This window comes from Amaranthus tricolor, chromosome 4, assembly GCF_026212465.1.
Source record: "Amaranthus tricolor cultivar Red isolate AtriRed21 chromosome 4, ASM2621246v1, whole genome shotgun sequence".
In the NCBI taxonomy this organism is placed as follows: Eukaryota; Viridiplantae; Streptophyta; class Magnoliopsida; order Caryophyllales; family Amaranthaceae; genus Amaranthus; species Amaranthus tricolor.
The window spans coordinates 4,238,161-4,253,643 of NC_080050.1; the positions used below are offsets into that span (position 1 = coordinate 4,238,161).

The window sequence follows — 15,483 nt, forward strand, 5'->3', positions numbered from 1 at the left end:
ATAAAATTCCGCTTGAATATGTTTTCTCTTACATATCAACCACAACATATAAATAAGCTTGAAAGAGAATAATACCAATAAGTTTAATATAATGAGTATTTTAAAATAAAAAAACTATATAATTGAATTTCATCATTCGAAAAAAATTGAATGATTTTACCACTTTTATTGTCTATAATTTTTCCATTTTAATTTTAAATATATTCTTTTATTATACAGATGAATTAAAATGGCTGGAACGGACTAGTAACAGTTTATGCCCCCTTTTCTGATTTATCTGACTTCTCAATTATGTGAAAAGACATCATATTTCTCTGATAAGTGATAACTACTGTCGGAGCTTCAATCTCATTGTTTTGAAACTAGAAAGAAGCGATGTGCACTAAAGGAAAAATAAACCAGCGAACGCCCACTCTGGTTATGGGTGGGGTCCAGTCAAGTTTGGATTTGGGTTTTATTATTCACTAATTCTTAAATTAATGATATTAGGGTGACATCATTTTTATTGGACTGGTCTAATATATATATTTTTTATCTTAAAATTATCACTTATAACGTTTATATAATCACTTATAATCTTAAAATATACACTTTTTATTGTCTTAGAGAGATTACTTATAATCTTAAAACGATCACTTACGATCTTAAATTAATCAATCAAAGAAATGAGCTAATTATGTAGACCCGTCTCATGGTGAGACGATCTTATATAAGACGAGATGTTTATTATTTTGAGGAGATTAAGTAAATGCAACACACTAATTCTTTATTGAGACCGTCTCATCATGAGATGACCTCAATAAAATCAGCCTAAACTCTAAAAGGAGAAAAAATGTTATTTAATTGGGCCTCTAATTCTTTATCCAAAATATTCTTCTTACTTTAGAACCTCTATATAACTTAGAAATATTAACCTTTGCTTAAATTGGGCCTTATAATGAGTCCTTGCTAAAAAGTTAAGAATAGACTTATAGTCTTTTATTATATCTCAATTAAACCCAAAACTAATGATCTTTTGATGAATCTCACTAAAGTTAAAACATAATATTTGAAATTTTGAACAAGTGGAGCATCCAAAAATAGCTCATATTCTAAAACTTTGGTATTTAGTCTAAATAAGAAGACTGGAAATATATATAAACTAAATAATCTGTATTATGTATGACTAATAGATTAACACGTTGGAAGCTTAATTTGAATGAGAGGTTTTTTTCTATGATGGTTAATATAAATATCAACAATTTCGAATTGGATCAATTTCTCTCAACAAGCTAAGTTGAAGAGGTGACAATATGACTCGCACAAAGTCAGAGTTTAGGGAAAAAAATAATAGGCAAATCATACGTAATTTGAACATAAACATTTGCATTCAAGCCTTTATGTCACATATACAACAAAGAAAATTTAAAGCATTACAAAATACTTTTCATATGAGAAATTGCAATCAATTTTTTTATTTACTAAATAGAAGATAATGAATACTTAATTATAAGTATACATGTTAGAAACCCAAAAAAATACAACATCAAATTTAACATAGGGTTTCATAATTCTTTACAAAATGCACCTTGGTTTGATAAAATTAAAGAGATCATTGGTACAAACTAATTAGAAACATGAATTTTCTATTTCCCCTTTTGAGAAACTCCTCATTAAATTAATATATTATATGATTTCTCATATCATATAATATATATTTTGAAATTAACAAAAAAAAAATAATATGGAGAATTTAGACCTTCATACGCCTTAATGCAATGTAGGCCAATATTCTAAACCCAAAAAACATGATCACCATAACCGCTACACTTGTTAGAGGGCAGATTTGTCCTACGATATCTTCATGAATGAACTTACAATCAGCCACATTGCTCGAAAGGGTCGAGCATCGAAAATAGCTCGAGATTTGTGCTCCACCATCGTATTGGACATCGATTAGGAGTCTATAGCAGTAAAATGTAATAGATGCGTATTTGATCCAGCCTAAACAAGTAGGCAACTTATGCACATAGAATCCTCCGGTTAAGACACAACCCAACATTATGATTGTAACAATTGTAGAGGCCCGTTTAGCGTCCATTATGATTGCACCTAAAGCAAGCCCGAGTCCTTGTGCTACGAGTACGTACCCAATTACGACTCCTAGGGTTAATAGGAAGGTCCAAAGTTCGGGTCTTAGGCCCGTCATCCAATACACTAATGTGAGGAACACGCTAGGAAGAATAAGCTCCATCGGTAGATCACCTATGATTCGAGCCATAAAGTAAGGCGACAAAGAGTACATTCCAGAAGCTCGCTCTTTAGCAAAGATGGATCGATCTTGGGGGAACGCAAACACAGCATTAAACGAAGGGAAAACACCCCAAAAAATCGAGATGAAGTAAAGAAGTCCAAGCCTATCTTGAATGTCTCGAAAATCCGAGTGCCACCACATGATTCCGGACAAGAGGGCAGCCGCGATTACTTGAGAGACTCGAAGCGAGTTAAATGATTCGTGCCTACGCTCTTTTAAGCTCCTTTGAAGTAGGATGCTAAATTGGTTGCACCATTTCAAAATGCTTGATTTCATGTATTGCTTTATGCTTGGTTTTCTAGCTACAACTATTGAATCTTTTGGTGAATTTGTAGTGTCCTTGGTTGGAGTATTCTCTAAACAGGCAGCTTTTACTCTAGGAGCTAATACATTGTTGTATGCTGAGAATAGGGCTTGCTTTGTATTAGGCTTATCTCTTTCATTTACTCCATCACATTGGTGACCTATTCCTGCGCACATATAAATTTTGGACATGTTATTATCACAATTCAAGTGCTTTATAATAGTAATCAATTGCAATCATTACGGGAAAGGGTGGTTCTGAGCCTGTGCAAGGTGTTCGTCTGCACAGGCCCTCTAAATTTAGGTATTTTCGATATTAGTTTATATTGTTTTTGATTTAGTTTAATTATTTGTTTTTAGGCCTCAAATTACAAAATAAAAAAGTAAAACTAACAGGTTTAGATTTATAGTATATTTTTGTTCCGCCCTTGATTATGAATTAGTGGCCATAGATAAAAACAAGTTGCACCTATATCTACTATTATTATTGCGGTTTTTCTAGCCTATGCACCTAGTGCATAGGTTCAAACAATTAATTTGGTAATTATTTTGAATTTAATAGAAGATATCTTCTAAAACATGTAAAAGTAATAATATTTTTGAGAATATTCTAAAGGAAATTTCAAATAGTTACCAACTACTTTTAATTCATTTAAACTAGGCATTTTGGTCTTAGGCCACTCACTTCCCTACTATTCATAGACTAAAAAGTAGATTGTTTGGCAACTTTCACCAAACAATGCAATAATCTATATATACGATTAAATATATCATTAACTATACGTCTGTTATATCATTAACTATACGTCTGTTACGTTTGTTCTTTTAAGTTTATTTGTTTTTTAAGTTTATTTTCAATTAATTTTCAATGAGTTGATAAGAAAATACCTTACAAGTAAGATTTTATGTCCAAAACAACAAAAATCAAATTTCAAAGGATAGGATATGTACTAAACTACTAATCCACTACCAACTACCAAGTCAACCTTCTTATAGCTTGTATTAATTACTAGCTAGAGTGTATAAATTAGTATGAGATCTTTTAAAGATCAAGAAAAATAAAGTGAAGAAAAATTGATGAATAGAGGATAATTACAAGATATGAATAATAAAATAATAATACTTTTATACTATGAATAGATTATTAAATATCTAATGTTAATTTGAATAGTACAAAGCATATTAATTAGTATGAGGTTAGTGAGTGTCACTACCAAAGAAGCAATAATAAGAAAGCAAAGAATAAAAGGAGGCCAATGTTGGTGGAGTAATGGAGTATGGCGGGACCCCACTTAAGCTTTTGGTGCTTCATCACTTAATTCAAACAAGAAAATAAAATCCCCTTTTTATTTTGTTTTCGTTATTGGATGTGTAAGCAACTTAAAAGTAACCCCACACGTGGTTCAATCCAATACATACTCTATATACGGCTTACACTTTTCCTATTACAACAAATTAAATTTATAATCAATTTTCAATTTTTTTTAAAGTTTAGAAATGGAAATCAAAGAATAAGTTTGATAACTAATTCTATGATTTTATCAAATTTCGGATTTAATTGTCATATTACTAGTTAAATTGATATAATTTGATCGAGAGGAATGGTATAAAACCCTAACTCTTTATAATATATTATTTCTGGTTTCAAATAGTTGATACATTTGACTAGTAACTACTATTCATCACTTTATATTGTTTTACTTTTTATTTTTTATTTATAAGAAAAACCTAGACATGTTTTAAGTTAATGTTCAAAATAATATATTACATATCATGAAAATTAATTAATTTGAACCAAATAAGTCCATGAAATTTATTAGTTTTTGTTAAAATGCTATAATTTTTCTTTTCTTTACGAGTGTTTTTTATTATCTAGAAACATTCCAAACCAATGATAGGAACAAAATCTAGCATAATATGAAAACCTATCCAATATTCAAATTACCTATCAACAAATAAAAAGAATATTGGTTAGGGGGGGGGGGGGGGGGGGATGTATAAGCATTGCACATTTGCACTAATAGCTAGATTCGCAAACACTAAAAAAAAGTAGTGGTAAATGCCTCCAATAATAATAAATATTTTAAAAATATTAAATTTATTATTTTTTTTCTTTCTTTTTCCAACAAAAAGGGGTCCAAATATGTTTTTGGTGCTTTTAATAGAGTAAACACATAATATATAATGATTCTAAAATGCAATCCTACGCACTAGATGGCGTCATGGATCATATATCATATCATGTTTAATCAATGTCTTCATCATGGTGTCTAAGAACATAATACTAAGGTAAACATGTCAATAGTGAATCATAGCTAATTATATCTATGTGTATGACCTCAATCATCCATTATATGCTTAGTCAAAACACCATTATAGTTATGCTAACTTCTCCTTAAACTTTGATTATGGATGTTGATTTGTATGTATTACTTTAATCAAGGTTTTTTTTTATGTATGTTATTTCACTCTTTGTTCATTTTAACAAGTGTTTCAGTTTAAGAGAAGTTCGCGTGAGGATATTTCAGTTAAATAAATCAGATATTGTGATAAATATATGAATTTTTGTTGGTTTTTGTTTTAAATAAAATATCAGATAATAAAAACTAGCATCAAATATGAAATTATAGATCAAAATAAAAAGCCCGAAAAATATAGCTGCAATAATCGCTTTATGGCCTATGGAATTGACTAGTCTAATATACAAAGCAAAGTCCATCTTGTCAATTTCTTGTGGAGGTCATTTATACAACTAAGTATCACACATTCACACTACAAAAATACGTAGAAATATGCATGTTGTGCCCAATAAAGGTTGATAAGGTCATAAGGGACAATATGTTGCAATATGGGCTAGTTAATCAAGGAGTACTCATCAAATTACTATCAATATAGTTGCACCAACATCATGAAACTTCAAATTTTGGACTTCTAAGCAATTATCTGGCATAGTGTTTTTTAGGTATATTAATCACTTACGTGACAGATTATTTTTTATCGAGATGATTTCGAAACAATAAGCTCATATTCTAACATGTTTAAGGAGCATATCGCAGTAAAACTAACTTGCATAGTAATTTTTGTTCAAATATTTATAGACAAGCAAAATTTTTATAAAGTATAATATAAAATCTTATTTTCAAAAATTTTAAAAGATATTAATATGTAAATATATCAAAAATCTGTTGTATGAGATGACCTCACCGAGAGACATGTCTTATACAAAAATTAAATAATCCATTTAATATATATTATGAGAATATAAACTCCTTTATTAAGATCGTCTCACAGAGAAACGATAAACTCATAAAAATATATATAAGTTGAGATGGGCCCTAGGATAGGAATGAAGGAACACACCATGAAGGGTGGACAACATCTAGGAAAAAGATAATGATATATGGAATTGTAAAGAAAATTAAATGACATGAAAGAAATTGAAAATCTCACATAATTTTACGACATGTAATATATAGTGTCCAAAGTTTTTTTAAAAAGAATTTGAGACATGTCCCCCACTTTAAAAGATAAAATAGGACATTTAGGAATATAATCCGTATTGAAGTGTCCAATTATAAGACCATGCATAAAATTTTTACAGCTATTTCCAGCTAAAAAGACAACGATAGATAAGCAATTAGGATTATTATTAATCTCAATTCAATTATACTAAAAATAATTAAGTTGTACAAATTAAATGGGTAATTTAATTTATATTTAAAAATGTATTTTTAAGTTCGAATTATTTTATTTTAAGCTAAATAATAATTTTAAAGCCTGTTTCTAGTCGAGTGAACTGAATTGAAAAGTGCTTAGAATTTCAAAAAAATTGATAATATAGGATGAAGTATAATAATTCTTTTTATAAATTTTGATTTGTAAGTTTATTCATTAATATATGATCTCTAAGTTTTATTGAAAAAAGTGTTATTGAATTATATTTTCATGAAAAATACGATTACTCCGATCATGTAATTTTCTTCATTTACAAAACATTACACATTTTTTGGTTTATTATATATTTCTATTAAATTGAATTATTAAGCCATTTTGTCTTAATTAGAACAAATACCGTCTTTTCCAAGTAAAATTTTATGATCAAATATGCGTAACTCTTACCTTCCCATCCTACTCTATGACAAAAAAGTTAGCAAACCACAACTATTTCAACGGAGGGACTTTATTATTTTGGGAAAGTTGGCTACATTTCATTGATTGTAGTGAGGCAGAAATATGAAGTCATTATCAATAAGACAATAATCAATAAATGGATTAAAAATAAAAAAATAATACTAACATCAAAATATACTAATTTATGATATTAGTTATATTGATTAATGTGTAATTTAACAATAAATTAATTTTCAACTTCATATTTGTGACTACATATATCATAATGTATTGTTTGTTACTCTTTAAAACGTATTAATAAAATATTTAATTAATCTTATAAAATGATGGTGACATGTTTTAATATTGGAAATGGACAAGGAATAAACTGTTAGTTACGTGCTAAAATAGAGATATTTCATTTATTGATATTAAATAAAATGGGTCTATTTTATGGCTAAATTAAATATGATCAAGATATACTAAAGCCATGAAAACACAACCTTTATAATGATTCTAAGAAGACAAATTCGGGCCAGGAAAATTTTTATCTTTGCTCTAGTAGGACAACTCGAATTTTAAATTTTTTTTTAAATAATTTTTACTATTAATTTTTTTTTATTTAATTTGATTCCAAGTATATATAAAGGATGTTTCTTAAGCATTATTCCTATTAAAATTATGCTTTTTTCTATTGAAAGAAAGTTATATTTTTTTGTTGAGACGTGTCATTAAAGATAGGATCAATTATAATATGCTATATTATGTGGAGAAATTCCTTGCAATTAAGAAGTTCTATTATAGAGATTTTTTAAAGTATGTACTTTAAAGTATATTGTATTATATATGAATATATTCTCAAAATTAGTTGGTATATTTAAAATGTGAGTGTGTTAGAGCTCAAATAATTGTATTAAGTTCACAATTTAAAATAAGTTTAATTAAGTAAAAATAAGTTCAATTTATCAATAATAGACTAAAATTTTTCAATATGGGATTTTTAAATCTTTATATTTAAAATAGAGCGATATATTATTTCCTTAAATAGAACACCACATAGAAAATTTGATAAAGAGATTTAATTATGGATAAGATTTATCCTTTTCCAAGTTTCAAAAAGATAAAAAGAAAAGAAGAATGGTAACTTTATCCTACAAATTTTAAGCCAAAAATGTTAGTAGAAAATGGTGGTGGACTTTTTGAAGGAGAAGAAAACCAAACAAAACTCTTAGAATAATTCCCAAAATAATTGGGCTTGATCTTTAGCAAAAAGTGGTGGGTGGGTGGTTAAAGCTAAGCAAATTAAAGGCAATTCAACTAAGAAAAGAAAGAAAGAAAATGATCAAGAACATGTAAGAGCACCCAAGAAAAAGAAAAAAGGAAAATAAAAAAGAAAGCAAGAAAACCTTAGTGGGCTGAGGACTGAAAAAAAAAAGCATGAAAAAGAAGGCGAAGATGATGAAAATAGGACATGTGGCAATAAGGCAATGTATATTTATTTCATTCTTATTTTATTTTATCCAATATTTTATTATAATAAAAAGAAAAGAAAAAAAGCTACCAACTTTCCCATGTAATAAAATTTCCAATACAAATAATTGCATTTGGAAACTAGACTAATAACCATAAACATATAGTTTTGCTCCCACCACCTCAAACACTATCCTATAACTTGTCTTTGTAGTGCATTTGGGTAAAATTTTGCCATCAAAATCATACTTTAATTCTCACTTTTGAGGTATTTTATTATCATACAAAAATAGAAATAAAAATTATTTTTTTTATAAATGGTGAAAATAAGCTCTAATTTTATTATAAGGCGAAAGAGAAAAAATTAACTTTAAACCATTAAACCAATTAGGTATATTTAGCGCTTAATCTATTGAGAGATAAGTTAACTTAAAACTTATATTTGACTTCAAATCTTTTCCAATATATATAACTAGTAATTTATCATCATAGAGGTATGTCACACTACTATATATATATATATATATATATATATATATATATATATATATATATATATATATATATATATATATATATATATATATATATATATATATATATTATGAATGTAAAATCAAAACTCACTATATCTAAATAACAATTCTAAGACTAGTAATAAAGTATTAATAACATTTTTTAAAACTTTATCTTTTCAATTTATAATATATAATTAAAAAGATATGTACCTCTATTCTATTTATTTTGTACTTTTTATTAACTAAAACTAATTTAATATTATATTTTAAATGAATGTAAAATTAATAAGACAGAGGACAGATCACTAATACAATATAGCTGGAAACAGATATCTAAATCCAAAACCTCAGGAAAAATATCTTTTTAAGGCTAACAAGAATCCATATTTATTAAGAGAGTTAAGAGTTTATAAATTTTGTGGCACAGTGTGTATTCCCAATACAACTATGTTGTTATATACCATACGCATTACCATCTACGCTTATTATGGCCGCTTTATCTACTACATTTATTAGCAACATTGAATTTCCCCTCTATTTGTTCTAAGTTTTAAGATTGATTTTATACTTTATTACGCATTATTATATAAAATATTGTTTTAAAATATTTTATTTGAAATAAAAGTTAGTGATTAAACTCGTAATCTAGACTTTTGATACCATAACAAAGCAATAACTCAAATATTTAAATTTGATGGCATATGATTTTATGTTGTAACTAGATGCCAGTGTGCAAGGGATTAGGGGGACGGGGCGGGGTCACGTCAAATGTTGAACGGGGCCGAACGAGTCAAAGCGTTTAAATCCGACCCACATTGATCCATTTTTAAAAGTTAAAAAAATTAGTTTTTTTATTCATCTTTATGACCATTGGGTCGACCCACCTATTTATATAATAACATCATATAAAAATATTTTTTAAAAAAAGTGGTAACAATTTATTCTCAACCAATTCATATAATTATCCGGCCCGGCCCTACCCTACCCTTTACACCAAGGCCAGTTAATGACCCGACTCGCCCCGTTCAATACCTCTACTTGTAACGACATATCATTGATGCATGTAGCGTGATCAGGTTTGACTATACAGACATTGTCAGCAAGTTTGTCTTGACCTAAGAAGTTCCAACTGATTTTCTTTTTCATGCCCACATATAAATGGAAAAGTAAAGAGTCTGCAAATAGAACGTATTGCACTTCAAAAAAGAACTCTAACCCAATAACTGATCACAAAGCCTACCAAAAGGAGTATTGGTCGTTATTTGTTTCTTCCTTTAAATTTATTGTATTATTGATAGTTTTTAAAATCTGTATAAATAATTAAATATATATAGCAAATTTAGAAGGATAGATAAATATTAGATTAGTAATAGTTCTTTAAACCTACATCTTGGAATAAAACTAAATAGTTCATTCGATTATTTCACTTTAAATTGTAAAGTAATGGTATATCGTTATATAATGAAGAATCCAATAAATATAAATTAAACTTTTACGAAAATATTTAAATGAATATTTTCACTTGAATATGTTAAATAAAATAATTTTGTTTTAAATGACAAATTTTGAACAATATACTAGTTATAGGTTAATTTATTTAATATTTTATAATTAGCTATTCACGTTTTATCAAAGTGTCGTCATCATCATTCTACCCATTATATTCCGATCATAGAAAACTAAGGTTAGGATCTGGAAAGGGAAAGACGACGACAACTCATACCCATAAAAAAAAGGAGTCCCCCAGCTTGAGGAAGATTAAAAAACGTTTTATCAAAGTGTGTTGCCTAAAATTCTAAAATTTATCCTAAAGTTCTAAAGGATAGTTCACACGTTAAAAATTATTGGAGAAATACAATGTCATGTGTACTCCGTTTTGCAAGAAAATTGTATGAAAGATCATCTTGTCACAAGCTTTTTCTTTTATGAAATTTTTCATAACCTAATCATTTATTAACTTTTATTTCCTTTTTTAGGAATCACAAAATTAGACTCATAATAATAATAATATAAAAAGTTTTAAATTGACATTTAAATCATAAATTAACCTATAATTCTCTTAATATTGTTTATTAATCACTTATTATATACGCCTCGTTTGTCTTGGGAATAGATATTTTTTCCTACTTTTATCTCACTGAGTCTATTAAATTTTAATTAGAAGATAAATATAGTTAAACCTTTTATTATTTTACATCTTTTAAAAAACCACTTTTGAAAAGATATTTAAAATTTCTGATAAAATGTACAACATATAGTGAAATTTTAATCGTTCATTTAAATTTTTGATTGAGTTAATTACTAAATACACTTATATTTGTTTTTTAATATATAACTGGATTGTACGATAATCTGACACAAAATTGACTCACTAACACCACATTTTCTTCTTATATAATAAATACCAATCACTCTCACTTAGCTAAGGCCAAAAATCAACTAGCAAAAATACATTTCGTTTGTTTTTTTGTTTCCCAAATAGCAGTGTTGACTTATCAAACCAATTAATACCTTTTTTTTCATCATAAAAATACATATACAAATTGGAAGAAAATACCAAAAATTAAACCAGCAAATTTCAATCACGACATTTTTGTCCTTTAAATCTTTTAAAGCAAATTGAAGGCAAATTAATAGCCGCAAGTATACGTAAATGTACATGAATATGTATATATAGATGTAAGATCAAATAAGAAAGATTTTAAAATGAGATGGATGAAAAGGATTTTTGTTTGATTTTGTTTTGTTACTATATATACAAAAAATGATACTATTATAAATTAAAAACTTTTTAAAAATTATTTCATTAGTTACTTTTACAATTATGTGTTTTTGGCTTAATCGTGACCATAATTTTTTTTTATCTTAGTGAAATCAAGAATTCAACCCGTTCTCATTGGATCTCTCTCCTCTATATATATATATATATATATATTTGTCAAGAGTAAATACAACTTTCATACATTATTATCAATTAGCCAACCTTCATTTTGTATCCTAGTATATTACAGTCAATTTATATCAATCAATTTTAATTTTTATTCTTTATATTTGTTTTCATTTTTAAATAAATTATTATTCTACTTTTATCATTAATTGTTGGAAAAGAGACCTTTCATTTTTGGAGTTTTTTTTGTTTCAATTTTCAAATATTATCTAGTTAAACAAATTTCAAAATTAAGTTAAATTAAACATATTTAACATGCAAGCAAATTATTATTAAAATTAATAAAAATAACTTCTTATAAAGGCGTCTAATTTTCACCACCTATATGAAAATTTAATTTTCTGATCTCTCTTGTCAGGAGAAATTATCTAGTCTATCCTAAATAAAAAAAATAATTCTATGAATAAAAATAAATACTTTTATATTATAGGATAATAAAATGTTTATTACTCCATTATAAATGAGCTAGTTTTAAGTTTATTGAAAGACCAAATCAACCTTTTACACTAGGCTAGCTTGAGTAGCATCTATAAAATCAAATTGACAACAACCAATCTTAGTAGTTGGCTAGCATCCACTTAAAACCTGATATCTGAATAATATCTATTGGCTTTTATATAACATTCTATTAATTCTAATAAAATTATTATTTCGAATTTTATTTGAATATATGAACATATTTTTAATATTTTCACAATTACTCTATATTTTCCAAATATGTTCACTTCATGTAATAATTCTGACAACTAATTACTAACAGTTAATTGGATAATTATTTAATAGCTAAATCGCTAATTAAATTGCATTTAGATAATTCTAAATCGTGCATGCTAATATAAATGAACACCTAAAATTAATAAATGAAAACAATAAATAATTTAGAGTGAAGAAATAATAGTAGGGCGCACCATTAGCGAGATCAAGGAGAAAATCAGCAGGGTTCATAGGAAATGACGGTTGAAACCCAACAGATTGAAACCACGACATCGTTTCGCTTCCTTTACCAAAATAAATCGATCTTCCATCACATAATACAAGAACCGAATCAAACATTTGATAAACCCGGCTCGATGGTTGATGAATCGAAGTAATTATTGTTTTTCCTCCTTTTCTTGCTAACCCTTGTAAGGTTGAAATTAACCGGTGAGCAGCGGTTGAGTCTAAACCGGACGTCGGTTCATCTAAAATTAATAAACTCGGGTTAACCAACATTTCATGTGCAATACATACTCTTTTTCTTTCACCCCCTGAAACGCCACGTATGAAGGTGTTCCCTATTATGGTGTCCGCGCACTTACCCAATCCTAGCTCTGTCATCACCGAATCAACGGTGGTGATTTTCTCAGATTTAGTGAGGGTGTTTGGTAAGCGGAGTAGTGCGCAGTAGAGGAGTGTTTCTTGGACTGTAAGGTGAGGGTAAAGGACGTCATCTTGGGTGACAAATCCGGTGCGTTTTAATGTTTGTTTTGTGAGTTTTTTGTCGTTTATGAGGATTGATCCTGTAAGTGCTTGTCCACGGAGTCTTCCTGCTAATGCGTTTAACAGCGTTGATTTACCACTCCCTGATGGTCCAAGAACGGCTAAGATCTCTCCTGGGTATGCTACTCCAGTTATTTCGTTTAAGATTGTCCGTTCTTCAATCCTAGCCGTTGGTATCTCATCTGAGGGATTACAATTACCACAGATCAAACGCTTCATACTGCTTCCCCCATTGTTCGGTTCCACCTTCATTTTATAGCTTATGTCCATAAACTACAAAAAAAAACCAAAAAAATTCAATAAGATGATCTTATATTATGAAAAAAATCTTTAATTATTTTCATGAACTTATTTCACAAATTGTTACATAAGACAGTCTCACAAGACATGGGGCTCATACACAGTTTAAATAGCCCAACTTATATATATTATGAGAAAATAAACTTAATGTTTAAAATTATTGTATGAGATAGTCTCACAAGACATACCCCATACATTGAGAAAATGGACTTCCGTTTAAAGTTGTCTGAGACTGTCTCTCGTGGATCAAGATATTTTAGCGAAGATCCAAAACCAATTTAAACACAAATACTTTCTCTTTCATGGGCGAATTCAAATATCTAATATAAAATAGACCGAATACTCAATTCTGCATAAGTTTATATTATAACCTAGATAAATTGGAGCTTAGATTATTTACATATTTGAAGTTAGGTTTTCCTTATTATTTTGTCCATATGAATGAAAATTAGTGCTTTAGACTTGATAGTAGGTACATAAACAAGACAAAAATAGCATTTATGAATGAAAAGTGAAATGGTACAAATATGTATAAGAAAGTCAAATACAAGTCAACAAGAAATTGACAACTTAGGATATAAGGAAATGAATAGTAAGTTTAGTTCATAATGCATAGTGCATACCTTGAGAGTGATAGGATAAGAAGAGCATAATATAGATGGTGATTGAATTTGGAAATCATTACATTGCATATTATTATTTCCATTGATTTGGTTTGGAGGTTTGTTATTATCATAAAAATTTGACATTTTTTTTAAGGGTGTGTTTGGATGTCACTACTAAATTATTTTAGAAAAGAGAAGGAAATATTAGTAAGTAGTGTTTTAGAGATAGAAAGAGAAAGAGAGGTTGTAGTGAGAAGAAAAGAGGGGATGGAGAGAAGTGAGGAAATGAAGGAGAGGGTCTATTTATTTTGAAGGTGGTAGGGATTTAATATAATAGTTGTAGAAGAAATAGTGATTTATTTTTTTATTTTTTTATTTTTTTATTTTTAGAGTAAAGTTTGAAAATGAAAAGGAGAAAATAAATATGAAGTCATGGAAGAAAAATAAAGGAAAGAGATGATGGATGCCATGTCATAATAGGGAAATGGCACCATTGAGGTGTGCAACGTGGCACATCCACGTGCCACCTGACCCTGCTTAAAAGTGTTGGTGGGACCCTTTTGCCTTTTCTTTCAGGCAACTGCCCAATTGAGCGCCGTTAATAGGTAAGTAATTCTAAGACTAATGGTATAATTACTAGAAATTGCTAAAGTTAATTTGATATGTGTAAGAAGGAAATGGAAAATTCTAAATACTAGGTATAAAGTGAAACATAAAATTTTAAGGCTTTTAGTAGAGATGATGTAGAAAATAAAGTTAAAAGAGAGTCAAGAAATAATAATATAATACTAGTATTATTATATAATTGAAAAATCTACAAAGACTAAAATAAAAACTTGGCTACAAAAATAGACTTTGAAAATAGATCGTAAGGCAGGTCCATGCTAGCTCCTATGTGGCTTCACTACTGCCTCTAACTACTATGTTCACCCGACTACTATTCTTTTCTTTGTTTTACATGCAATATTTTGACTTTTGTACTATTTAATATAGGTGTTTGTTTGAACTTATTATATAGTGTATTATCTTAAAAAAATATAATTTGATTGGTTTCTTTAACATGAAGTTTTAATAAATTATTTTTTTATAATTTTTAATTATATAACTTGAGATAGTATATTTTATCACGCTTCTACATATGAACTTAATGATAAGTTACTTGGACCCTCAAATGGCAAGAGGAAGTGTAGAAGAAGGTAAGAAAAACAAAGTATAGATACATACAAGAGAAAAGATTAAAGCTTTGATGAACAAAACGCACACACATCTCCCCCTCAAATATGATTATACTTCATTAACTACTTAAACATTACATTAATGTAATATCACTCAATATGCTTGATCACACACTATAAAGTATATAGCGTAAAGCTTTCACCTTCAATAATAGAGCTTACTTATCTAACACAAGTGAAAATTGTAGGACTTACTAATCCTATTTTCCATATGCATTAGTCA

The 15,483-nt window shown here is 28.1% G+C and overlaps 1 protein-coding gene across 2 annotated transcripts; it reads right to left on the reverse strand.

Moving 5' to 3' along the window:
• Positions 1 to 1,447: 1,447 nt before the first annotated feature.
• LOC130810361 (ABC transporter G family member 25) lies at positions 1,448 to 14,419 on the reverse strand. Of its 2 annotated transcripts, none has more exons than XM_057676390.1 (3): positions 13,609 to 13,980; positions 12,550 to 13,393; positions 1,448 to 2,763 (listed from the first exon to the last, which is right to left on the reverse strand). In XM_057676390.1, the coding sequence occupies exons 1-3, from the start codon at positions 13,615 to 13,617 to the stop codon at positions 1,733 to 1,735; spliced, it is 1,884 nt and encodes a 627-aa protein (XP_057532373.1). In that variant the 5' UTR covers positions 13,618 to 13,980; the 3' UTR covers positions 1,448 to 1,732. The 2 variants fall into 2 exon arrangements, with proteins under 2 accessions (XP_057532373.1, XP_057532372.1); XM_057676389.1 differs by lacking the exon at positions 13,609 to 13,980 and adding an exon at positions 14,044 to 14,419 and having other exon boundaries at positions 1,450 to 2,763.
• Positions 14,420 to 15,483: the final 1,064 nt, after the last annotated feature.